Source organism: Girardinichthys multiradiatus, chromosome 18 (assembly GCF_021462225.1).
Source record: "Girardinichthys multiradiatus isolate DD_20200921_A chromosome 18, DD_fGirMul_XY1, whole genome shotgun sequence".
NCBI classification, from domain to species: domain Eukaryota; kingdom Metazoa; phylum Chordata; class Actinopteri; order Cyprinodontiformes; family Goodeidae; genus Girardinichthys; species Girardinichthys multiradiatus.
In genome coordinates this window covers 33,101,975-33,127,032 of record NC_061810.1, presented here as the reverse complement: position 1 = coordinate 33,127,032, position 25,058 = coordinate 33,101,975, and the positions used below count along the sequence as shown (strand labels likewise).

At 39.3% G+C, this 25,058-nt stretch overlaps 1 protein-coding gene across 9 annotated transcripts in view; it reads right to left on the bottom strand.

Annotated features, from left to right (window-relative positions):
- The window catches only part of robo2 (roundabout, axon guidance receptor, homolog 2 (Drosophila)), a 426,047-nt gene that overhangs the window by 222,637 nt on the left and 178,352 nt on the right, over positions 1–25,058 (bottom strand). For all 9 annotated transcript variants that reach the window (XM_047391235.1, XM_047391241.1, XM_047391242.1 and 6 more), the window contains exon 2: positions 9,160–9,486. In XM_047391235.1, the coding sequence (XP_047247191.1) occupies positions 9,160–9,486 (327 nt within the window). The remainder of the gene's footprint in view (positions 1–9,159; positions 9,487–25,058) is intronic.

Below are 25,058 nucleotides of genomic sequence, written 5' to 3'. Positions count from 1 at the left end.
ATTAAAGTACAATCAGCTCATGAAAGCAAAACCATTTCTCCCTGTCTGTGTTTTAAATCCAATCAATAATAAGCGTGCAAACAGATTTCAATAGTTTACACAGCTCCGCCAACATCTCCAACTGTGCGATGGAGTCAAAGAAGCAGCCAGAGAAGGTATGCTTACTTTTTATAAAATCTGCAGAGGACCCAATCTTGCAGAATTTAAAGACTCAACATGAGTTCACAGATTTGTTTTTTTTTTCTGTCACTGCCTAACAAGCATGTATGCTGTGTATCAAGGGTGATGAGACACACACACATGTGGAAGGATCAGGGGGAAAAGAATCAGCCAAAAAGAGGCAAAACAGAGGCAGGCTGCAGAGACAAAACTATAGACCTGCATTGTCAGAAAGGAGAGGCCATCAATAAAAGTGTCACTATGAAGAGAGAGGGAGGGAGAGTGTAAGGGAGTGAGAGTAGGTAGTATAAAAGAAACACAACAAAACCCGGTGAGACGGGTGCTTCATCTTGCTGGGCACTAATAGACGTGAGAAGCGGCTGGTTCAGCATTCTTAGCTTGATGGCTCACTCCTTTACTGACAGGCAGTGGCATCCATAACAGAGCAACACACATGTTTAAATGCAGTTTAGGCACTTAATACTGACACAGTTGTATAAGGAGAGAATAAAGGAGACTGATGAAGAGCTGAGGGATAGTGCCAAAGATCAGTCCAACCTTGGGTTTATTAAGTGGTCCATGTCTCTTTGACCTTCCTGAACCTTCCCACCATGCTTTCCATCTTTGTCCCCAGCTTTGGCTACGTTGCTCGATTACTGTGGTCATCATTCAGCCACAGAGTGCACTATAATCAGCCACTATTTACTTTCTAGAGCACACTACTCGTTTCCTCAGGTGCAACACAGACAATCCATGTCCCTAGGTAGTTTTAGGTAGGTCATAGCTGGGACAAGAAAAGTAAAAATGCAGACTCAGGACATCATACATGCGTGTAAGAGTGTGTGAGTCAGTAAAAGGTCAGCCTGCTGGTAGTGACCACAGCATATTCATAATTTATCTTCTTGAAAGAAATTTCTTCCCTCTCGTGTAGGATGCTCTATTTGCAGGCATTGCAAAATAGTTATGTTGTAATCAGAAAAAAAAGTTACCTGTATACTGCTGGTTGCGTGTGTATTTTGAGTAGACATTTTGAGAGCCAATTCCAGCTGATGGGAGAAGCTTTTTGCAGAGTTCGGCACCTCCCTGCTTCACAGACACAGAGCTGAGAGATTTTCCACTCTAACAATTTATCAGAAAAGGTAATGTTTCACATCCTTGCTTGGTTCTGACAACTTTCTTATCAAAGGGCAACATTTCAAACTTTTCAGTGAATACATTTAACTTCATGAATTAGCTTTCAGCTTTGTCACCTCCAGCTGAAAACATAATTGTAGGTAGGATTTAATCAGCCCTCTGATAGAACAACGTAGAAATATTGAGGTAATGCTTTTATTTGTTCTAATGCTAGGAGAATAATTTAAACAATGATCTTATTATTCATTTTTATATGGTAATTCATATTTACATGCAGTATCAAGTTCACTGTCAAAATGATCTAGTTTTAAAACTGCACTAACCCATGTTCACAGTTCACCATATTCACAGCTTCGAACGTGAACCGGTTCTAGTTCATCTTTCAGTTTTTCATGAGCTTGTCTTTCAAAAAATATTGTTGGATTATGTCATTCATCAGTTTCCATAATGATTACATAAAATTTGCAATCTTCTTTTTGATTCTCACATTTAGAATCGTGGTCAATACCAAAGCACGTGTGAGGTTTTTATACCTCTTTGATAAAAGTAGTGACTGAGTTTAGTAGGCTTGACATACATCTGCAAAAACTACTGCTCACCTAAATTAAAGACGGTGCTGCTGTTTTAGCTGAACTTACAATAATAATGGCCAGACAATAATTTAGAAGTGGAAAGATAATTCTCTATAACCCTAAACTCTCCTAACACTACAACTCACTGCCAGTCTGGAGCAGACACCCAACAGAACCAGCTATGTAGACACAACTTGGCAAAAATCAAATTTTAATGATTATGGCATTCTACTTTATTTTATATGGTAAAGTATAAGCTGTGACTCTATGGGCGGGGTTGGCATTGGCATATATACCAAAAATAGGTTCCTAAAAACAGATATTTGTGTTTAACATCTTTAATCACAACAGACACACATCTTCTCGTGTTAGGGCCATTGTAGATCAAAGAAAAATTAATATGGCCACGGAGGAGTGAATTACCACCAAAACAACTCGAATTTCTACATTAATTTTACATATTTGCAAGAAAAATATTTTCTGTATCAGAACAACATCTTCCAGGTGCAGACTCAATGCAGCCATGTTGCATTTTCTTCCTCACTGTTTCAGGCGTGTATTCTGGATTCCGTTTGAGAGGTTCATGGTGAGTCTGCACCCTGCAGATGTAGTTCTGATACACAAAAAGAGCCCAGATGTTTCGGCATCTAAATTTACCACATCAATCTTAGAGGACTTCGGGCATTTTTGTCGCAAATGTCTGACATAATAACCTCAGAAAACGTCCGATGTTTTTTCATGCAAATTTCTGACTTTACAATGTCAGAGAATATCTATGTTTTAATATTGTAACTGTATGCCTTTAAATATGGAAAATATGTTTTTTTGCAAAATTATGAATTTTCAACAGAAATGTCAGGAATACGCTCAGTTTTACAAGTTCATACAAAACACAAATTATATTATTATTAATAATAAATTATATGTATATTAATAGAGTTCTTAATAGGCTGTTCTTTTTATTGTTATTAATTTGACAGTGGTATAATAAAGTTAAATATTAAACATTTAAATATATAGTGTGCGTTTTACACCAGCATTGTTGGTTCTACACATTAGAGCCTGACCACAAAAATTGGTTGACAAATACTGGGTCACAATATGCTGTACAATATGAACACATTGATCAGAACTAATTTTATCATAGAATGTAATGCAGAGAAAACGTCCGTGAGGTCAACACACAATATACCTTGCAAAGCTGCTCTAATATTCAGGGTCCTCCTTAACAGATGTAGAGCAGGACGCATCTCAGTTGATCGGACAGTGGTGAGATGATAAGCTGTGACTCTACTGTGAGTGATTCCTCTGTTTGCCCTTTAAACCCTAGGGTACTTTATATATTGTACATTGTATATACTACATACTGATCCATTGAGTTTCTCTGTTTTTTTTTCTGCACATTTTCCTCCACATAAATGGTTCAGTTGCATCTCTAAAATGTTTTACCACTTGTGCTATGCTCCACTGGCATTGTGAATAAGTGACGCATTTGTAACACATTCTATTCTATTCTTTAATAAAATTTGTTTTTGAGACCCTAGTTTAATTTCCTAACTGTAGCATGCATCCTTAATTGTTGCTGCTTCCTTCATTACCCTTCATAATTTCTCAAGGACTTCAGCACTGATTAAACCTCAGCCCATCGGGGTTTACACAAGCATGAGTGCAGGTGTCTGCACACACGCGTCCAGGAGTAAACGGGTGTCTGTTGTTTGTGTGCACTTGTCTCATTTCTGAATTGGAATAATGAGTCCAGATGAGCCTGTGAAAGGCTCTGCAGTGTGGCTCATCCTCCTTCCCCACCTGGCCTGATTCTCTTAGCCTATCCTTTTATTAGCTTTTCCTCATGCTGGACACAACAGGAACAACTTGGTACCCTCCCTCCTCCTCTCTTCAACACTCACACCTCTCCCAACTCGATTTTCCTGCTAATTACCTTGTTGTACAAGAACCAAATGCTACCTAATGATTCTCTTAATTGCAAAAGTGGTACATTAGATGATATCAGAGGACCTTTTTAAAAGTCATCCAGTCCCATTTCAAGCGGCATTTAGAACCAACCCAAGACATCTGGTTTATTTCTGTATCATTTGCATTTTTAAAGGTTAGAAACTGAACATAGCCGCGAGGGTATGAAGCTACACGTCAGGACCCAGTCTCTTCTTCCATTCGTGATACCTCTCCCACGATGATTATAAACATTTATTACACTGGCAAGCTTACACAGTGCATGTCAAAAGATCTGAATACCACTTGGTATCTAATTAAAACTGCACCAGGTCGCTCTAGAGTTCACAACCATTTCAGGAGTTCCACAAATGTGCGATTGTTATCAACCTGAAAAGATGGGCCAAATTAACATTTTCCTTTGGATCCTATCACCCCAGGTGTGCCTTGTCACACTTAAATATACAGAGATATTTGCAGTGCTAGCAAATTATACAGCAGTGGTGGCTGCTGCAAGAGTTCCTGACAGAGTTTTCACAATGATTTATGAACCTGCTCATTGACCTAGTTTTGTCAGAAAAAAAGAGAAAAGGGGGCACACTCATTTATGCCCACTACAATTGTATACGTATTCTACATAGCTGGGCCCTGGACAGTGTTGATTAGGAGCAGATTACAAAGCAGCTATTTGGGTTTCCTTCTTGGCAACATGTTTAGAGGTACTGTGTCCTTGTAAAGCAGTTAATGGCGGTAAGGAAATCACTTCCTTACAGCGTCTTACAAACGTATGAACACATCTTGGTCTTTCCTGTATTTTGTGATGTTACAAGCACCACCTTCAAGTATTTTATTAGGATTTTATGTGGTAGACCGAAACTGTTTAATAATCTTGAAGTAGGATAACATTTGTTCAATGTTTTTTTTACATGCATATGTATGGACTTTGTCAGCCACCTTTCACTGCAATTCAAGCCGCAAATCTTTTGTGGTTCATCTCTACCAGCCGTGCACATCTAGAAACCGCATTTTACACCCAATAATTTTGCAAAATTCCTCAAGTTCAGTCAGACCAGATGAATATGGTTTATAAACATCAAAATTTAAAGTTACCACAGATTCTTATTTGAATTTAGGTCTGGGCATTGAACAACCTTTCTCCTGTTGGAAGGTAAATCTCTGCCACAGTCTCAAGCCTTTATAAAGTTTCATTTTTTGAGGATTACCCTCAATTTTGCTCCATCACCTTTGACCAGCTTCCCTGTCCCTGCATGATACTCCCACCTCCACGTTTTGCTGTGGTGATGGTGTGCTCAGCGTAATGTATAGTGTTAGTCATCAACCAAACACCGTTACATGGCTTGTGGCAGACAGAAAATGGGACTTCTTATGGCTTTTATTCAATAATGGCTTTCTTTTTGCCACCCTTTAATAAAGACCAGATTTTTAGAGTGCACAACTAATGCTTGTCCTGTCAACAGATTATTCTACTAAAGCTATGGATCCCTGCAGTGTGTGTATATATATATATATATATATATATATATACATACACCTTCCACTTTACAATGTTGAACTACTTTCCATCAAATAAAACCTCCCAAAAAGAGCTTGTGGTGGTGATGTGACAAATCTGAAAAGGCTCAAGGTCTATGAATATTTCTGCAAGGCACTGTATAAGCAAATAAATAATTTTGTTGTATTATACAGACACTTAACCCATGCAGCATTGACCCAAGCATATTAATGAGCAATATGTGTTCAACATCTAACACCTAAAGGTGACATGAATGAAAAATTAAGTCTATTAAAGACATGGTAAAGTCTGTCCAATCTGACCCACATTAATAATGCAGCGGAAGTTCTCCGAAACCTCTTCCTCCTCTTCCGTTTCTCAGCACTTTAGCTAGAGTGGCAAGTGCTACCGAGCTTGAGGTCCACCACAGCGCAGTGGACTCAGTTGAATCCACTGATCCAGGATGGAAATGTCCACCTCAGGCCCACTAGAACCATCAACCCAGGCTGGAGCTGCTCGTTCAGCCCCATTAGGGCAACATACTCAGGCTGGAGAAGCTCAAATTCAACCGAAATAAGGCCATCAACCCAGGGTGAAGATGAATATGTATTTTATTCTGTGCATACAGGAGTTTCTTTGAATGAGGCAACATGCATTGTTTAAAAATGAGTGTAAACAATCAAATGGCATTGGCATACCGAAATAGCAATAGTCATAAGGACTGACTATGTTGTTGCCCTTGGAAGGACACTTGTCTGGCTCACGCACCAATGACACAAATCAATTTAGGGACATTTTTTATTCTCTTAGATTACCTGCCAAATTGCAGCAAGTCATTAATGTTCTGATATAACACACTACCTTCATATTTCCCTTTCCTTTCTCTCCTTTCATCTTCTCAGATTTCTAAAACATGCCTTTGGGGGATTTCATCTGCTCATACTCCAATAATTTATATGAAAATTGCTCTACTTCAATAAAACTTTATTACAGTGTCAGATTCTAATTAATTAGCAGGGGACACTTTCAGAGTAAATGAAGATTCCCACAGTTAATAACTGTTGGAAGAAGCAACCTTTTGACTCTACATTGGTGTAGGTGTTGTCTGAAGTTCCAGACATCCAGGGACAAACTATTTTCTGCAAACAATCTTAATCATCATAAAGTTTCTTCAAGCTTCTTCTTTGCATCTTTTAAGCAACACATATAATTCAGTTGATTATAGTTTTAGTAGACTACAGAAAAAAAGACCAAGCAGGAGTATTGTATTGCTTCAGATCTCTTTGTTGTTCTCAACAGTGGTACCAGGTCATTTTGTCTATTTGTCTTTTAATCCCTATGATTAAACGTTTTATCTCAAACTCCTTTTATTTCAAATCCATAAACAATCCCCTTCATACATATTATTCAACCTTTGTTTATCAGTTTATTTTCCAAGGTAGTTAAATATATTTGATTAATTATAGATATGCATAAGTCATAATCGTACAAATGCTCAGATCTCATGTATAATTGAATAAATTGTATATTATTTTCAGGAGAATTTATATTGTTCCACATATACATTAATCATGGATCCTATCCCCATGTGGCCCAGTACATGTTCATTAACCAAATGGTACAACTGCAAATGGATTTACTTATATGAAATTCTGTTTTCACACTGACCACTTAATGCACTTTACACTAGAGCCAGATTCACCCAGCTGCACTCACAAACCTGCACACATTCATAAGTGTATTGCCCAAGGATACAATGGCATGTGGTAAGGAGATTAAGTTGGAATACAACCTATAACTTTCCAATTGCAACATGATTGATCTTCCGATTCAGGTACAGTTGCATGGATGACAGTTACTTCCTGTGGTCAGGTAATATTTAACCAAGTAACTTACTATATTTCCTGACTGTAGATGTTATTTAAATGAAAGTTGAAGATATCATTTGAGTGAAATATTACAAGCTGTGATCCAAGTACACGCCAGAAACTGCTTACCACATCTGGCTCTAAATTGTGTCCTGACTGGGTGTGTTTGAGCAGACCTCAGATTCCAGTTGACACAGAGCTAGGTTCTCAACCTGTGGTGCAAATACTGCTGGTGGTAATTAGGCTCCCTTTGGTATTACTCACAAGATATGTTGGTATTAATGATTTGCAAAGTAAATAACTTAATCCTTACGCTAACAAATTAAAGCCACTAAGCAGACCAGCCAAAAAGATGAGATGTTCAAGCACATTAGTCGTTGAAACTCTGAACTGCAGTGGAGAGAATTTTCAAATCTCCCAGTATGAACCAATGTTGATGAGAGAACCAAAAAAAGTGCTGGGGCTTGCTTATGCTGTGTTCACCTTCCCTCTGAAGTCTATTAAAGCTTAGTCTAGTATAGTGCAATTTAGTAGTATAGTATAGGTAAATCGTAACACAGTAATGGTGTATTACAGAATTATCAGAGTTTAGATTGAACCTCATTCTTAAATCCTGATCTGATGTCTGTTCTTTCTTCTTTAACTTGCTATCTGTTCCTTTCTTTTACTCCCCCGATCTCTAACCCTTCACCTCTATGTCATTTGAGAAGGAAACAGATACATGCATTCCCCTCTGCAGCTAAGCACATTACATGATGAAACTGAAAGAACAAAGAAAAGAATAAATTAGAAATGAAAAGTTAAAAAATAAAATCTCATAAATTTTTCATGAATGTTTATTCAGACCAGGGGAGCTCTCTAACAACAATCAATAGACCAAGCTGATGTCACATAGTTAGCACACTGAAGTTGCTGGAAGGGCCCCAGGAGTCCAGCACAGCAGATTAGAGGCAGACAATAACGGTGGACATTCAATTAGGCAAGGAAACCAACCACAAACCATCAACAAAATACTACCATTGTTGCATTCTTAAAGTATATTTATAAAGTGATTACATAAAAGAGTTTATTTCTGCTCTCACCTCTTCAAAATAAAGTCCGAGTTTAAATTTGCAAAAGCTTTGCATGTTGTAAATATGGAGCCAGCTCAGCATCTTCGTCGACTGTTCACAGATTCTGCAAACTCTAAACCGGCAAATATTTGTTACATGTTGTCTGTTTCCTAGTTCTTACTTAACACACAAAGCTATCATATTAAATGTCAAGTCAGAACAACAAACGGAGATTGAGACTTTCCCACACCACCTTATGGGCTGTTTGAGGTCTCTGGGACCTGGGGGGTAGGGGTGGAGGGATATTTAAGCCACAGCTCAGGTTCTGTCTGTCATCATCACAGTATAGACAGCTGGAGCTAAATATCCATCAAGAGCTGTCCCTGTCATGCTACCCCCACTCACCAATGAGAGACCCAATGTCTGCCTTGCCATCATGTCTGTCTCATAGATAGACAGCAGCTTTATGTCTAAACTCAAAGATCTGAGAGCATCTTCAAAACAGCTCCACGGAGCTAAGTACATATATCATATTCATCAGATTCATGGCGGAAAAACTAATTTGCCACAACTCATTACCTCAACTAAGAAGAACCTTTTAGAGACCTCAGGAAATCATTACAAAGTTGGCAAACAGAGAACAATGAAAGCACAATGAAATCAACTCTAAGATAAATGTAATCAGTTGCCTCAAATTAAAAGTTGATTTGTTTTCTCTTATTCATAATGCTAATTGCAGCACAATTTCCTAATACAAATTATGTTTACAAACAAATTATAGAATTTTATTATGTTGAGTGCAAATTCAGTTTTTTTAACTGCAGCAGGATCTACACTTTTTTTGTCCAGCAAAAGGCATGGCATAAAAAAAAATAAATTAAAAAGGAATATGTGACCGTGTCATGACTCACATGCTACTTCCAGAGACGCATTACGGCTGACGGCTTCTCCCAGGTAGTTCCGGGCCACGCAGACGTAGGCCCCCTCATCCGGTTTGCTCCGCCGTCCATGAACGATGCGCAGGAAGAAAAGTGAGCCGGATGGAAGCAGCATGCGGTGTGAACGTGGGTCGTCTTTGTCCGTTTCCACCCGCTCTCCATCTTTGTACCACTCCACTGTTGGGGTGGGACGCCCCTCCGCTTTACAGTTGAGAGTGGCGGGCTCCCCTTTGGATACAATCAGGTCAGAGGGGTGCTCCACAATCCGGGGTGGGGAGTCCTCCTGGCGCAGCCGGGATCCTAAGGTGAAAATCAAAAGGTCAGTGCAATTACTCACATAGAAAAAAAGACTTTAACACAACCTTTTTGTCAATAAAATTTGTACATATGAAGTGTAAAAACTGCTGAAAAACAGCAAAAATGGTGGTAATACTTAAACAGAATTCATAGAAAACAAATAATCCATTAACTTAAGACATGAAGTATGGTTTTGATTCAGTAATTGTAAGATCAACAAAAAAGAGGAATACTAATATACAGTCCAAACCAGATGTTAAAATAGGCTTTATAAAAAGTTGTATAACCTGGTTTCCACTGTCTGATATTAAATCTTAATAAATGTTTCCTGTTCATGTCAGTTAGAATTACTAAAAGTATGCCTACTCTAAAAGACAGAATAATGACAGAGAGCATACTGAGTGACTAGCACCAGCAAAACAAGAGTAGCACTTTAGTAGAGTCTGAAAGAACATTCATTTTACAGCCATATGCACAGTTGAATATCAATTGCTAAATGTTTTAGACATTTCAAAAAGTGCCAATATAAAATAAACCTATCTTTCGAAACATCTGTCATGTTAATGGTATATACCAGAGCCTTGACAGTCTGCTGGTAATGACACTAAAGTTTGCTTAGGGCAGGGGTGTCCAAAGAGGGCCGGTGTCCTGCATGTTTTAGATCACAGGTGTCAAACTCCAGTCCTTGAGGGCCAGTAACCTGCAGCTTTTAGATGTTCCTCTGCTTCAACACAACTGAATCAAATAATTAGGTCATTAGCAGGACTCTGGAGAACTTGACTGCATACTGAGGTGGAAATGCAGCGATTTCTTTGAGCTGTGTTGGACCAGGAACACATCTAAAAGTTGCAGGACACTGGCCCTCAAATACTGGAGTTTGACACCCCTGTTTTAGATGTTTCCTTGCTTCAGTACACCTGATTTCCTTTGAAGGCTGATTATCAGGCTTTTGCTGAACTGCAATTATCTGAATTAGGTGTGTTAAAGCAGGGGAACATCTACAACATGAGGGTGCCGGTCCTAGAGGACCAAGGTAGGAGCTTAGGGGCTTCCTATTGGAGCAAAACTAATTATCTTAGTGCCAAGTTGCTAAGATAAAAAAGCAGCAACCTGTTTAAAACAAATCAAACATCAACATTTTACAAAAGACCTGAACCAAATATGAACCAAAATCCAAAAGATCCCAAGGGCAGTTTGCTGGTATGACTATTCAAATCAGATCCTCTCTAAAGTTTATATTTTTATACTTACTGGGTTGTATGCCATTAGTGCTTAAGAACCCAAAGTCAAATTATTTGATTGCTCCACACAATCGTGGCCAAAAAAGCTGATTATTATCATCAGTGACAATATGCAAACTAGTTTGTAGCAACATCTTGACGCATGGAATGTTATACCAATTTCCGACATATTTCACAAGAGTCAAACCTAAATCAGAAACCTGCAAAGTAATTAAACCCCTAAGTGAGCAATAAATGACGGCTACAGACTTTTCTTACAGTGTAGAGCCTGAAAAACTGATGTGAATATGAATGTTGGAGTTCAGACTCAGGTCAAATGCTAATCTCCTGTGGCCCAATGCCATGGCCACTCCTTTTCATTAGGGTTGCAGTGACTGAGCTCTTAGAGCCTGGTGGCTTAGATAATGCTAACCCAAGTCTGGGCGCTGTATGCGTCTGTGAACAGCTCTTACCCACATAGATAAGAAGCTGTGGGCCACGCACATTTACATCACACAGGCCATGGAAGCTATGCAAAAAATCAAACAGTTTAATCCAGCCAGAAAACAATCAAAGAACTACTTCAAAGCAGGGGGAACATAGCTAACTTTTCCAACATTTAACCAAAGGTCTTTCTTTTTAACTACATAAATTGTCCCATCCCTTATTGTGATTTAGCTGGCAGCTACATGCTAACCAATCACAACTTGGATCAAGTTGAGAGGTCAGCTTTTTTTTTGTCAACAAATGAGTTGTGGAATGTGTGATTGAGACAGGTTGATGACTATGACCTAGTGCAAAGGGCTAATAGGACAATGCTTGTTGTACTTAACCCTATTGAACCACAAAGATCTTCATCCTTTGGATAGAGCTAAATTCATCACAGGATTTAAGCAATGCTGTGGAGGTTCAGATCTTTGCTCAGCTATCTTTGCACATTTTCACTACCTCTTACGTAGCTATAAACTGTACCCTCACAAATCTTTGTACAACAGGATAAATAATTTTAGAAGAACAACTGTCAGCACAAAATGCCTATCAAAACTTATGAGAAAAGTGGATGTGTGTCCACACAAACACACACACATATGCAAACACTAGCATTTTCTCAGCACAAATGTGCAGCAGGCCACCAGTCGTCAGGAATCAGCCATCAGACAGTAGCATATTGACCCCTGAACAGGAGGTAGTCTGTTCTCTCTTCTTCCTAATTTCGGCTAATTCCCTCCATTTCCCCGTCATTGATTAGTGATCAGGCCTCGTGTCTTTTGCCAAATGGGGCCACAGTCGGGGGTTTGTGCATGAGTGGGTGGCAATAGTATGTTCCCACAGCTCATGATCTAATCTTACTGGCATTAAGTGGAAAACTGGATGCTGTTGATGGTGAAACAAAAAAAAAATACTGTAATCTTTTAGAAATCATTTACTCTATTTTGTTTTTTACTATTAACAGTGACCTACAAAGCAGCCGTTAGTACCATGATGCTGATTAATGGAGAGTGAGATAAAGGAAAGTGATGGACACCCCCTTTTCCCTTGATGAAGTGTCAAATACACATTTATTTTTATCACATTGAAGCATCTGTTTCCTCTTATAATCCACAAAACCCTGCTGGGGCTTTCCACTGAGGCAAATGTGCAGGTACAGGAGCAAACTGTGGCGACTCCATTCTATTTATATGAGTCTAATTTCTTTAAATCCAATTTGTATTTCAATCTACTGCTTTCTAATCACGTAAACCTCGAGTATCCATCTGCTCTTTTCTTTCCTGTGGACATGAACGCAGCAGAGGCCTCTACTATTGTCCTTTCACTGCCAGGAAAAACTGAGCTGGATGCACAGAGGGTCCTACTTGTATGGTCAGTCTCCTTGCTGAGTGGAGATAGTCAGGTGTAGACGCAGAAAAGGGTAAAATCACATTCTTGTGTCACTGAAAATGGTAGTCCACTATTGTGAAGTGAATGGAAAATTATACATTGATATTAAAATTATGGTGTGCATATGTATCCAGTCACATTTAGGGACCCCTTAATAAAATGGACGAAACTGTCAGCAGAAGTCACCAAATTAGTATGTATGTGTGCAATTTAAAATCACTATAAATCCAGCTGTTCTTTGAAGGCAGAGGTTTGTTAGAGAACATTGGTAAATAAACAACATCATCAAGACCAAGTAAAGCAATAAAAAGTTATGGGTAAGTTTAAAGCAGGGTTCAATTCAATTCAGTTTATTTATTTAGCGCCAATTCACAACACATGTCGTCTAAAGGCACTTCACAAAAGTCAAGTACATACATTGCAATTAATCCTAATCATTGAACAGTGCAGTCAGATTCAGTTATTTATTCAAATTGGATAAAAGGTTTTTCTGTCTAAGGAAACCCAGCAGATGCATCCAGTCAGTGACTTGCAGCATTAGGTTATAAAACAATATCTCAAGCTCTGAAGATCTCAAAAGGGCACTGAGTACGGCAAAACTGAAAACCTACCGAGGTGTCCACCTGAACTGATTAGTGGAACAAGGAAAGGTGGGAAAAATCTGTGGACTAACTATTCCCCTTGCCCTCCACAAATCTGACCTTGCTGAAAGAATGGAATGAAGAAAGTGTTTATAAAAAGAAAGCCATAAGAAAATGTTCTGGTCAGAGGAGGATAAAACTTAACTTAGCCTACATGAAAAAGGCACTAACACTGCACATCACACTGAACACGCCATGGTGGTGGCAGAGTCATGCTGTGGTGATGCTTTTCTCCAACTAATGGCAAGATGGATGGAGCAAAATATAGGACAATCCTGGAAGAAAACCTGTTAGAGGCTGCAAACTACTTTACAGTAAGGTGGACGTTCACCTCGAGTATAACAATCCTAAAACTACAGCCAAAACCATAATGAAATGATTTACATCACAGCATGTTCATGTGTAAGAATCTCCTTGTGAAAGTGCAGACCTAAATCCAACTGAACATTTGTGACTAGACCTCAACATGAGGTTCTCAGGCATTCTTCATTCAGTCTGATCTGAAGTAGATGTAAAGTTGTGATATTTTTTACAACTGTCAAAATTATGTTTTGTTTTGCTTCACAATAATGACCTAATGTTGGACAATCACATAATAACCCAACAAAATTGTATTGAAGTTTGTGTAGCAAGACAAAATGCAAAGTTGATGGACTATGAATAATGTTACAAGGCACTCTTTAAAGTAGACAGGGACTTTAGTCTTAGTAATGGAAATGTTCAACATTAAAACATTACTTGCCATTTCTTTAAAAATACCAACACAAAACATTTATCTGTATGAGTCTGCATATGATTTAATCTTCCCTCATATTGTTAGACCCTGAACTAGATGAAAACTTTATTGTGCATTTCCAACCATCCAGATATCAGATTTTAGCTCCTCGCAAAAGTCAAAGTACAATTTTAGTTTCCTATTGGGCCCATTTCCCCCACTCTCTTCGCAGTAAATGGGCTTTCTGTTGCCCTTTTAATGCGATCATTGGTGCTGTGTAATCAAGTGCTCTCTGAGCTAAGGTGAGTGCACTTCACTGGGGCTCGGGGTACACGCCCCAATCAAAAATGTTGTGTTTCCCCCTGTGTGCAATAACACCGCCATTACTTTTCACCACGGCTGTGTAGTCCCCCACTACTGAAGGAAAGCAGGAACCAGAGGACAAACAAACAAGAATTCAGACAGAAAAATTGGAGAGCAGTTGATGAACCAGAAGCTGATATTTTTTTTTTTCTGCCTATTTTTCTGTCTGTTTATGTCAGCGGCACTGAAATGGACAGAGCTTTCCAATAAATGTGCAATACATGTTTGCATCCATTTCATGCATGCACCTCACAGGTAGCATTAAAAGTAGAGCTAAAATCAGGTATGTTTCTCATTTTACAAAAAGCAACCTTTTATTTGTTCACTAATTCTAAGATAAAACCAGTTATGCCTCCAGCTACATAGGCCACACACAGTTAGGCTGTGTTTTCTATTATCTTTGTCACATATTTATTCATGTGTGCAACAGAAGGTCAGGCCTTTGATGATCTTTTAGTAATTATTTTTATTAGCTCCCAGGAGAAATTCTAGCCTACAACCCAAATCAATACCCACACCAGTCTCAAGCAGAGCATAAAGAGAAGGGCTCCCCAAAGAGATACTTATTCTGCCAGCAGACATTTGCTGATCACAGGTAACCAACAGCAACCTTGGACAAAGGCAAGAAGTTTTAGCCACATAGGCGCCGTAAAACATCAAATGCTAAAATCAGGAACAGGGACAAGTTGCTGTAGCAGTGCAATGTGATGAGACAACTCAACAAGAAGGAGCTGGAAATGAGCAAGCTTAGGATAAACGTGTGCAGTGATCTGATGTTTCAAAGAAATTTGAGGTGGGATAAATTATACTGTCTGGCAAAAGTTTTTACATGCCTTAGACATCTTCAAATCTGCTGTAAGACGTACCTCTACAGGAGGTCCTTCCTGCTCACAGTCACAATGGCTCTTTGAAGAAACCTGCATAATGAGCTACAGCAACATTTAATTTCCTTTTGGGATGAATAAGGTATTTTTGAGGTTGAATTGAATTGAATTCAGTTTTCACAATTTTGGTGTATTTTATTGGGATTTTATATGACAGATGAGCACACCAAATATTTGTCAAGCAGAAAGAAAAAGATGCATGATTTAAAAAATACTTTTACATATAAAAACATAAAACATGTGCTTTTGTTCTCAGGCACTCTGAGGTTATAATTTGTAGAAACAACTTTTTGCCTCAAGTACATTTTTAAGAATTTTAGAATATGTCTTCCCATTTTGCAAAGCTTGAAATTCTTGCCCTTTCTTCCTTGATAAATATTTTAAATCTTAAATCGCTCATTTGAAGCACGGGGTCTGATAACATCAATTTTCAAGTCTTGCTACAAAGATTCTTTAGGTTCTTTGCTCTTAGATTCTTTTATGTCTGGACTTTGACTGGGTCATTCTAACACATGAAAATGCTTTAATCCAAACCACTCCATTCTAGCTCTAGCTGTATTTTCATTATTGCTTTCCTGCAGGGAGGTAAACATTCACCTAAGGCTTGAGTGTTTCACTCACAAATAGATTTTTAACCAGGAATAGCCTGAATTCAGCAACACCCAACTTTCCCTGCTGAAGAAAATCATACATACAGCAAAATGCTGCCACCATTGTGGTTCATCATGGGGATTGTGTTTTCTGGGTCATGTGCTGGGTAAGCTTTCCTCTACACATAGCATTTTGCATCCAGCACAAAGCTTAAAATTTTGGTTCTCATCTGAGCACTGTCTTTTATGTTTGCTGTGTCCCTTACGTGTCTTGTGGTAAATTGAAAACAATATCATCTAATGACTGTCTCCTAACAAAAGCTGCATTTATGCCACTTTTCCACAAAGACCAGCCTCATGGAGTGAAAGACTATTTGTCGTGTCGACAGATTCTTCCACCTGAGGTGTGAATGTCTGCAGCTCCCCCAGCGTTATCATGGGCTGTTTGACTTTCTTTTGTGAAAACTCTCCTTGTCCAGCTGTCAATTTATGTGGACAGCCATCTCTTGGTAAGTTGTTTTGCCATACTCTTTCCATGTCTAGATGATGAATTTAACTGTGCTGTATAACATCTTCAAGGATATTGTTTTTTAACCTAAACTTACTTCAGACATATGCTGTTTGTTCACTAAAGTTCTCAAACAAAACTCTGAGGCCTTCACAGTACAGCTCTTTTTATACTGACATTCAATTCCACACGGAAGGCCTCTATTTACTTGTTGAAGAAAGTTGGTTACACTGGATTTTATCTAGGCATCTCAGAGTAAAGGTGTCCGAGTACAACTGTATGCCATACTTCTCATAGATTTAGTTGTAAAAATTTTAGAAACCAATTTGTTATTTCTCTTACCCCTAACTATGTGTTACTTTATGTTGATCTAAGCAACTGCATGTATCAGTATCACCATAGTATGTATCATCCATGTGCTTTATTTAAAAGAAAAAAGTTAATCTAGTTCTTTTGAGTTTATTTCCAATTTAATTTGGTCCCACTGACGAAACTCCACCTTTGCCCCCTGCTGTCTATCTGTTTTACTTGCTCTCTGTCCTATTACACCCTGCCCTCAGTGTTTTGGCGACAGTGTCATATTCATCATGTCATCAGAGAGGAAATGTGAGAGAGCAGTGGGGGAAACTGAGGGTGGTGAAAGAACGATGTTACTGGTCATCCACGCTTCAACACTAGAGCTCTGTGACACCTCCGAGCAGCATGCTCTGCACCCGGGATTCATCTTCTTTAAACCAGGCTGTCAGTGGCAGCTCCAGTACAACCCCCAACACTTGAAAGACACTCAGCTCATCTCAGGGAGGTGTCACCGCAGGAGTCCAGCCCCAGAGGACCCGGCAAGCCTCACAGTGACGACACGAGAAGAGAATGAAATGTGTTCACAGGTGCAGAGCAGTCTTTCATTTCTATCTGGTGCTGAAATATAGCAAGTGGTTTCTTGGAGCTAGTTAGCTATCAAGCTCACATGATGGGCTCTGTTCCACATCAGTGCTCTGAATACTGCCCCTCCCTTCTCCTGCTTAGATTTATACTCTGAAAGCAAACACAGGGGTAATTCTACAAGCTCCTCTCAACCTCTCAATGCATCCATGCTTGACTCCAACAAATATCAGATAGAATTCCACGCTGGGTGTATTTCAGGCAGTGACAAGGTGGGGGTCATATTGACTTTGCATCTGTGTATTTGCCTTCTCTCCCCCATACAGATGGGATATATAAATAGATAACTGTGGGAAACAAAATATCTGATTTTGCTCCAATGGGCCAATCTGCATATCTTCTACTTCAAGAAGCTTCATCCTTGTTTTAACAAGCTGCTCTTATTTTCAGTCCTGATCCTGGTGTCAGTCGCTATAAGCAGGAAAGGAGAAGCTATCTCTTTTACAGCAGATGTGTCAAAAAAGATTAGGTTGTTAACAAGAAACTGAAGTGTAAAGGAAGGACAAGAAAACAATTTAGATCTACTTATAGTGAATGTGGAAAGTGTGCAGCTTCCTCTCTGTATGGTCTGATTAGTGTATGGAAATTAGCAATGGCTCTGTTGGCCTGTCAGGATGCCGGTAGGGTCTCTAAACTGTTTGATGCAGATTAAATGATTTTCAATGCTGGGGCCACTCGAGCATGTAGCTCACTGTGCCACTTTACCTTCTTCATCCCTCTCTCTTTCCCTGAAGATTTCTTTTGATCAGCATTGGCTTATCTATTTGCTTTTCTGCTTTTTACTTTGACTGGAAGCTTGATATGGAATTTTAGGCCCATAAAGCCTATAAAGATTGAAAGTATGAAACATAAATCGTTTATAATTGGGATTTCTGTTGTTTTCCAAAATAGTTCAGTAATTTTAAACGTACGTTTTGACACAAAAAACCCTTTTTAGATACATCTTTGTTAAAAACATGGAAAAAATCTTTTTGATTAAACAATTTCAATTTTGATAGCAGTGTATCTAAGGAATGTGCTGCTGCAGAAGAAGGATGAAGTTAGTGCTATTGCTACAAATTTCACCTATCTAGAAAAAGGTGAAAACAGTCTCTGGATAATGTTTTTATCTTATGATTATGAAAGAACTAGGTTTTGGGGTTTAAGTAAAGCAATACCCAAAAGTCAAGCAATGGGGACAGCACAATTCATGACTCAGCTTCAAACAATTGCTTGTGTAGGAAGTCAACAGCGAGACCACAAAGGCAACCACACCTGTTGTTTGTGAGCAATAGGCAGATAAAAAACACAGAAACATCTTTTACAGCACTCTTTAATTGTTGTGTGTCCTCTGTAAGTTCAAATCCTCTGCTGATGTGTTCGGATTGCACTAAATCAATACTGGCTCTCACCAATCAATTGCCTTGTATGTTAAGCACAATAATTATTTAATTAATTACAAAATGCTTTCGAACCCCCTGTAGGGTTCTGTATAAGTCACATCAGTGGACACTGTGCTATATACTGATGTCTGAGTTGGATGTTCCAAATATAATGTCATTACGTTTTCGTGTCTTTTAGGTGGGTTTTCAGCTGCCCTGTCCTCACCTTTTTCTTTTATGCTTTTTTATTATCTTTTAACCTCAGTTATAGAAATGAATGTATCTATCGTAATCTACAGGTCTGATCACAGTGAAGAGGGAAAGTTGTAAATATTGTGATGTGCATATAAGATGCACATGAAATTGTACAAATGATATATGAATGTAGTCCCTCGCGCTTTATAATCAAAATGAAAAATACAGCAAAAGCACATCCTTCAATATTTGTGAAACAAAACTAAATAAGCAGCCATGCAATTTCCTGATCTTTTCAAATACATGTCTGTGTGCGATGTCAGGAAAATGTAAACAAAGCTGTTCCTAAAACCAGGTTACTTTCAAGTATAGGCACGTACCAATATATTGTACCAACGGAACCAAAATGAAATGTAAGGTATCATCCAATTCCCCTCAAGCATTTTAATCTCTTTACCTGCATTGCCTAAATTGCCACTGCAAATTCAATGAAGAGAAATAAATAAGTGTGTTATTGTTGGGGTAGAGGAGAAAAAAAGCCTCCAGGTGTCCTTGATGCTCTGCGTTGAAAGGTGATAATTGGAGGTGCTGCACACAGGCCGACCTGTAGTGAGCACATTACTGCGTCCCTGCAGTCAACACCCTCCTGTCGCTTCAGCAATCACCAAGCCAAACAATATGAACGTGAGGAATAGGAGCTGTAACCACAATCCATCCAGGTGATGGACTCACAGAGCGGAGCGGTGGTAATCAAATGGCTCTTATACCCCTCAGTGCTTTTTTTCTTTCCTATTTTTTAAGAAGCACCACAGCACATCAAGATGGGATTTATGATTTTTTTTACTGCAAGACAGTTTGTGATGTTTTCCTTCAGACTACAGGGTCAAGGGTGACAGCAATATGTGGTTAAAGGTCTAATTCACTTCACCCAGGGCTATAAAACCATACAGATACAAAAACAGTATCTGCTGTCACTTATAAAGTCCAAAAACATTCACAGAAATACATCCACTTCAGTTTAATCTTACTGAAACTAGATTTATTATTAGGACACCACCACCCTAGATGTGAACCAGGCAACTAAAATCTTCAAGGTTGTGATTCCTTTTTGTGTGGTACAACAGTATTGGCCAATGCCCCTTCCCACACAGACTTTCACCGCAATGCCGCTCTCATAGGGAGTCATTATATACAGTTAAAAGAAAAATCCTGCTGGCCATAGAGGAATGATTTGTAAAAGAAATGAGGTGCCATGTTATTGGCAGTGGAGACACAGGAACAAAATCAGACAAAATTCTGTGAGTGCACCATTGTGAAGTAATGAAGTAAGGACAAATGATACAAGGATTTCATAAATAAGTACAAATAAAAATATTAAGTACAGAGCCACCTCTCTTCAATAGTTCATGCTCAGTCAGATGTCATCTGACCAGCTTACCTGTCTCTGCCAAAGAAAAGCATCCCCACAGCATGATGCTGCCATCACTATTACTTTTCATTGGATGGTGCTTTCAGTATGATGTCCAGTACTTTCTGCTACACATAGCGGTTTGCTTGTATGACAAACAGTTCAGTTTTGGCCTCATGTGACCGGAGAACATTCTACCACTACATAGCTTGTTGCAAATTGCAAATGCAAATCCTCATGACTTTCTTATGGCCACTCTCCCTATAAAGTCCAGATTTGTGGACTGCATCTGTGGACTAATAACTGTCCTGTTAGCAGATTCTCCCACTGAGCCAGCAATCTATGTAGCTCCACCAGAGATAGATTGGGGCTGTTTTCTGCTTGTCTGATAAAAGCTCATTGTGCCCTGGTATGCCAGTTTACTTGGTGGTCTGGATCCTTAAATAACTTCTGAAGTGTGCTTCACTGGCACATTACAAGCACACAATTCAAATCTCAATAAAATACATTAAGCTTTGTTATTGTTATGTAAAACAGTTCAAAGAATTGTTTTAACATACTGAATACTGGCAACAGTGCCAACACTCAGTCATGCAACTTTACAAGAACAGCCTAAAGATACTGCACCATGTAAAGTTCTAAAGCTGTAGCTCTACACATGGAGCTGAAGATGAAGGTGACAGAACAAGATACTTATTCAGTGGCCCCACAACTTCAAACTGTTTTGCTGCAGCTGCATTTGGGTCAGTGCTGTCTGATGGATGTGTTCTCAAGTGTCGCACTCCAGCTGTCCATCTTAAGAAATCTCGTACTGACAGCGAGCTAATGCATTTTTATCACTGACCTTCACCTCTTTCAAGAAACTGGTGAGATCAGGAGCTCAAGTAAAACTGTCACAAAAACTCCTGACAGTAAACAATTGCAGATGTTATTGACTGAAAAGACAAAGAGGCAAGTAGAGTATTTTTCATTTATTTGAGTAGGGCAGTTATAGAAAACCTCTTTATGTCTGCTTCTGGGGACAAGGATGTTTCTGTGTTTTAGGTCCTTGTGTGTGGGCTTGTATCCAGGAGCATGCATTATCTGGTGTGTACTTCTGTGAACCATTCAACCTTGACATCTCTTCCACCTTATCTGAGGCCAGCTTTGAGGCAAACACAGAGCAAACTGAGGGTAACTGGACACACAGTAAACAGATGCTTCCCAAGACAACATTTCATAGCACCGCGCAGCAGAAAAACACTGATAAGGCAAACATGTTATCCCTTTACAATAGGACTTCCTGTCATTGTGCCACTCTCTTATGATTATTAAGTTTTGCCTAGATAAGATTGCTCATCAAATCCACATGATGAATATGTTATTCAACCCACAGTCCGTTTAGGCAACAAAAACTACTGCAGTATTTAGAACTGCTGAGCGAAGCTTCTTTTACCATCATCATCACCATCATCTCATAAAGGATTATAAAACAGTAATTAGAAGAGAATTTTCTGTGGCTGGCTGCAAATCAGCTGTTTGGGAAACAAAGACACTGACAGAACAGAAAGAGGATTATAGCCGCACCCGGAGGCCCCAGAGGGAAAAGCACAGGTGTGTATTCTTTTAGTTCTGGTGTGTGAGACAGGTGAAGGCACTTACAATCTGCCTTTACTTGCAGTCAGCACGCTCAATTCATCATGTTACCCCCACCCCCCTTCCTCAACCCTTACCTCCGCATACACTTCTGTTAAGCACAGCCAGCACAGGTGTACAACAACTCCCTCAGTGTTTGAATTTCACCCTCAGTATTAGATGCTTCCACAAAGACAGTATACATACACATGAAGAAGATGGGGGTAAGCAGCTTGAGAATGTACAAGTCATACAAGGAAACATGCCCTCTACCAATCTTCAGTAAACATCTATTTGGTTCAGTAGTAATCGCTTGCTTTTTTTGTTTTGTTTAGGCAAATGCATTAACTTCTTATGTAACTTTCTGCTCTGTAAATGTCACTGCTATGCATGAGTGAGGCTCAATAAATTAGCGGTGTTACCTTCACTGCATTTTGATGCCTTACAGAAAAACCAACCAAGTGCATTGTCTGTGGCTGACATTTACTTATACGCATGAGGTCTGTGAAGGGATAAAGTGAATGATCTGTGAGCGCTAGGGGTGCAACGATACCTACAGCTCAGAAGTCGAGGCGATATACAATAATGGGTTCACAAGAACAAGATTTTTAAACCATTTCTGGGAGAACAAAGAATGTATTTTTTGTATGCACAAGTAGAGTTAAGGTTTCACAAAGTGCGATTCAAATCTGTAATCAGTGTAGATTAAACCAGTGATCCTAAACCCAAGAAAACATTGACAATGTTTATTTATTTATTTTTTTTTCACAAATAGCATAAAGGTTTCAGATATCTCAAACTGTGTTTTAAAGAATCTCTCAACAGTCAATTTTAGATTCTGAACTGGTGTAATCCAGTCCAGACTCATGAAGTAATTGGAAAATAGCCCTATAGATATTGTATTCTCAAAACAAAGCTGTGAATCAGATGTTAACCTATGCATCTTTAATGGCTACTGCTTAGCTAGTCACAGTCTTTTCACACAGCTATAACCATTTTTTATTTAGTGTTTTAACCGAATACCCACAATGCTGCCAGATGAATTATTTAGAAGTTGTGGAGGCTTGTTCAGTATAACCAAGAGTTATATGCTATAAACACATCTTTATTAGCCTAGTGTCAATGCAACAGGGTAAATAAAAACAACTCTTAAACGTAGATACAGGGTGCCAAGCTGAAGCTGCAGTAGGGAGTTCTGAGAAAACCATGGACTTAGCCTGACAGTTTGAACAAGCACACCTTACAGGTCCCTCCTCCTTGCTCTCTGCTGTTCTAGAGCCCTCCCTCCACAGCTTCTTCCCCATAGTGGAGCCTGCCGTGAATGCGCAGGCTAGTAAGCAGCACCACCAATGACGGTGGATAAACAACTGTGACACATTTACTGGTAGGGACAAAACCTCAACAATATGCTTTACATTGACTATTGCCTGCCCCTACTTTGATTCCAAACTTGGTCCTCAAATCATTAGCACAGCACCATTAGCACAGCCATTGGTGCTGCCATTACCACAACAGCAGCACTCTGGCAATTTTGCGTGGCATGTGTGAGCTACTAAGGCATTCCTCCTGGCTCTGATTGGTTGCTTCTGACCGTGAGTGGTGTATTTCTGCAAATGGCACTGGGAGGACAGTATAATATGAGGCAGATTATCTGTCTCATATTATACTGTCAGGACATAGTGACACCTTTAACATATCAGTATGTAAAAAATTAATTTTTACTAAAGTTACCTACGGCAGCTTTAAAGCACTCACCTTTGTGTGGATCGCATAGTAATAGCCTACACATTATTAAAATCACAGCTCTTACCTGGACCAAATTGCAATAAGAAATATTATGGAGTTTGTGAACTAGGAATGATAAGAAGCAGTAAAGACTTATTAAGATTATTTGTTGATGTTAGCAGCCTTTATTAGTTTACTCTGTCAACAAAACATTTCAAGAACGACTACCTTTCTTTAAGAGTCTCAAATACAGGGTGTCAAACTCAAAGCACGCACACCTTCATACTCTATCTAGGACTCGTGTCAAACTCAAAGCACGCACACCTTCATACTCTATCTAGGACTCATAGTAATAACTTAGATCTACTTCATTATTTGAGATCACATTATATATCAATTTTCTTATATCTTCTTTTTTTACCGTGTCCTGTCCGGCAGAGTATCGCTCAGAATTGTTGTCTGAGTGCCAAGAAATTGTCCAACAGATTTACTTTCACAAGCGGAGCATCACACCTAATGCTTTAAAGCTCTGCTTGATATTTATAAAAGAAACTTTATTATAAACTTCTTTGGGAATATTTCAATTGTTACGGACACGGAGACTGAAATGAAAAGGAAAACAGAAGCTTGAAAAAGAGAGAGACGGGGCAAAAGGGAAAAAGGGGAGAAAAGAAGGAAAGAGTGGAGGAGAGAAAGAAGGATGAATAGAATAAAAGATTACACCCTGCTTGCTTATACACCTGCAGCCCTGCAGCTGTTTTTTTTTTTTTTTAGCAAAATAGTACACGATATTTATGAATGTAAAATGTACTTAGTGAGAGGTGCAGCCCAATATAGAACATCTGTGTATCTGTCAACACCTGAAGCTTAACACCTGTGAGTATGAGTGTGGACGTGCTTTGTATACAAGGTTTCTCCACAAAAATATGCAATAGGGAGTGTGAGGACCCACCGACCTGCCCCGTGGTCACCGGGAGGACACTGAGGAGATCCGAGCCACAGACATCCAAAGGCCCCCCAAAGCACAGGAACCCCAGGAGAACCACCGCCGGGACTACCGCAACCCCCTCCAGAGAAGAGCAGTGGAGAGTCCCAGGGAAGCCACCCAGCAGCGACAATGCAGAAGCCCCAGGGAGCCGCAGCGATGAGCCCACAGGCCCTGCCAGCAGCCGTCCACGCCCAAGCATATCCAGCCATGGACCCAGAGACCCAAGACCCCGGGACACACCATCCCCCAAGCAGAGGCCCGACAGAGCATATATATACATTTTCTAGCACTCTGTGTGGCATACTTCTCTTCAACAAGACATATTATCGCTTTTAATACCCGGTGAAAGCCTTTGTTTAATCCCATGATTTTCTAAAGACAAAACTGAATAAACAGATATATGCCGAGCTCAAAAGTTGTTCTGTTGTGTCCTAAAGGGGTGGAGTGATGGCTGTTGAAACATGATCAAAAGATCAGCCTGACTTTGCTGTTAAATATTAGGAGTTGACAAGCCCACATCACCAGTTAAGCAACACAGATCATTTG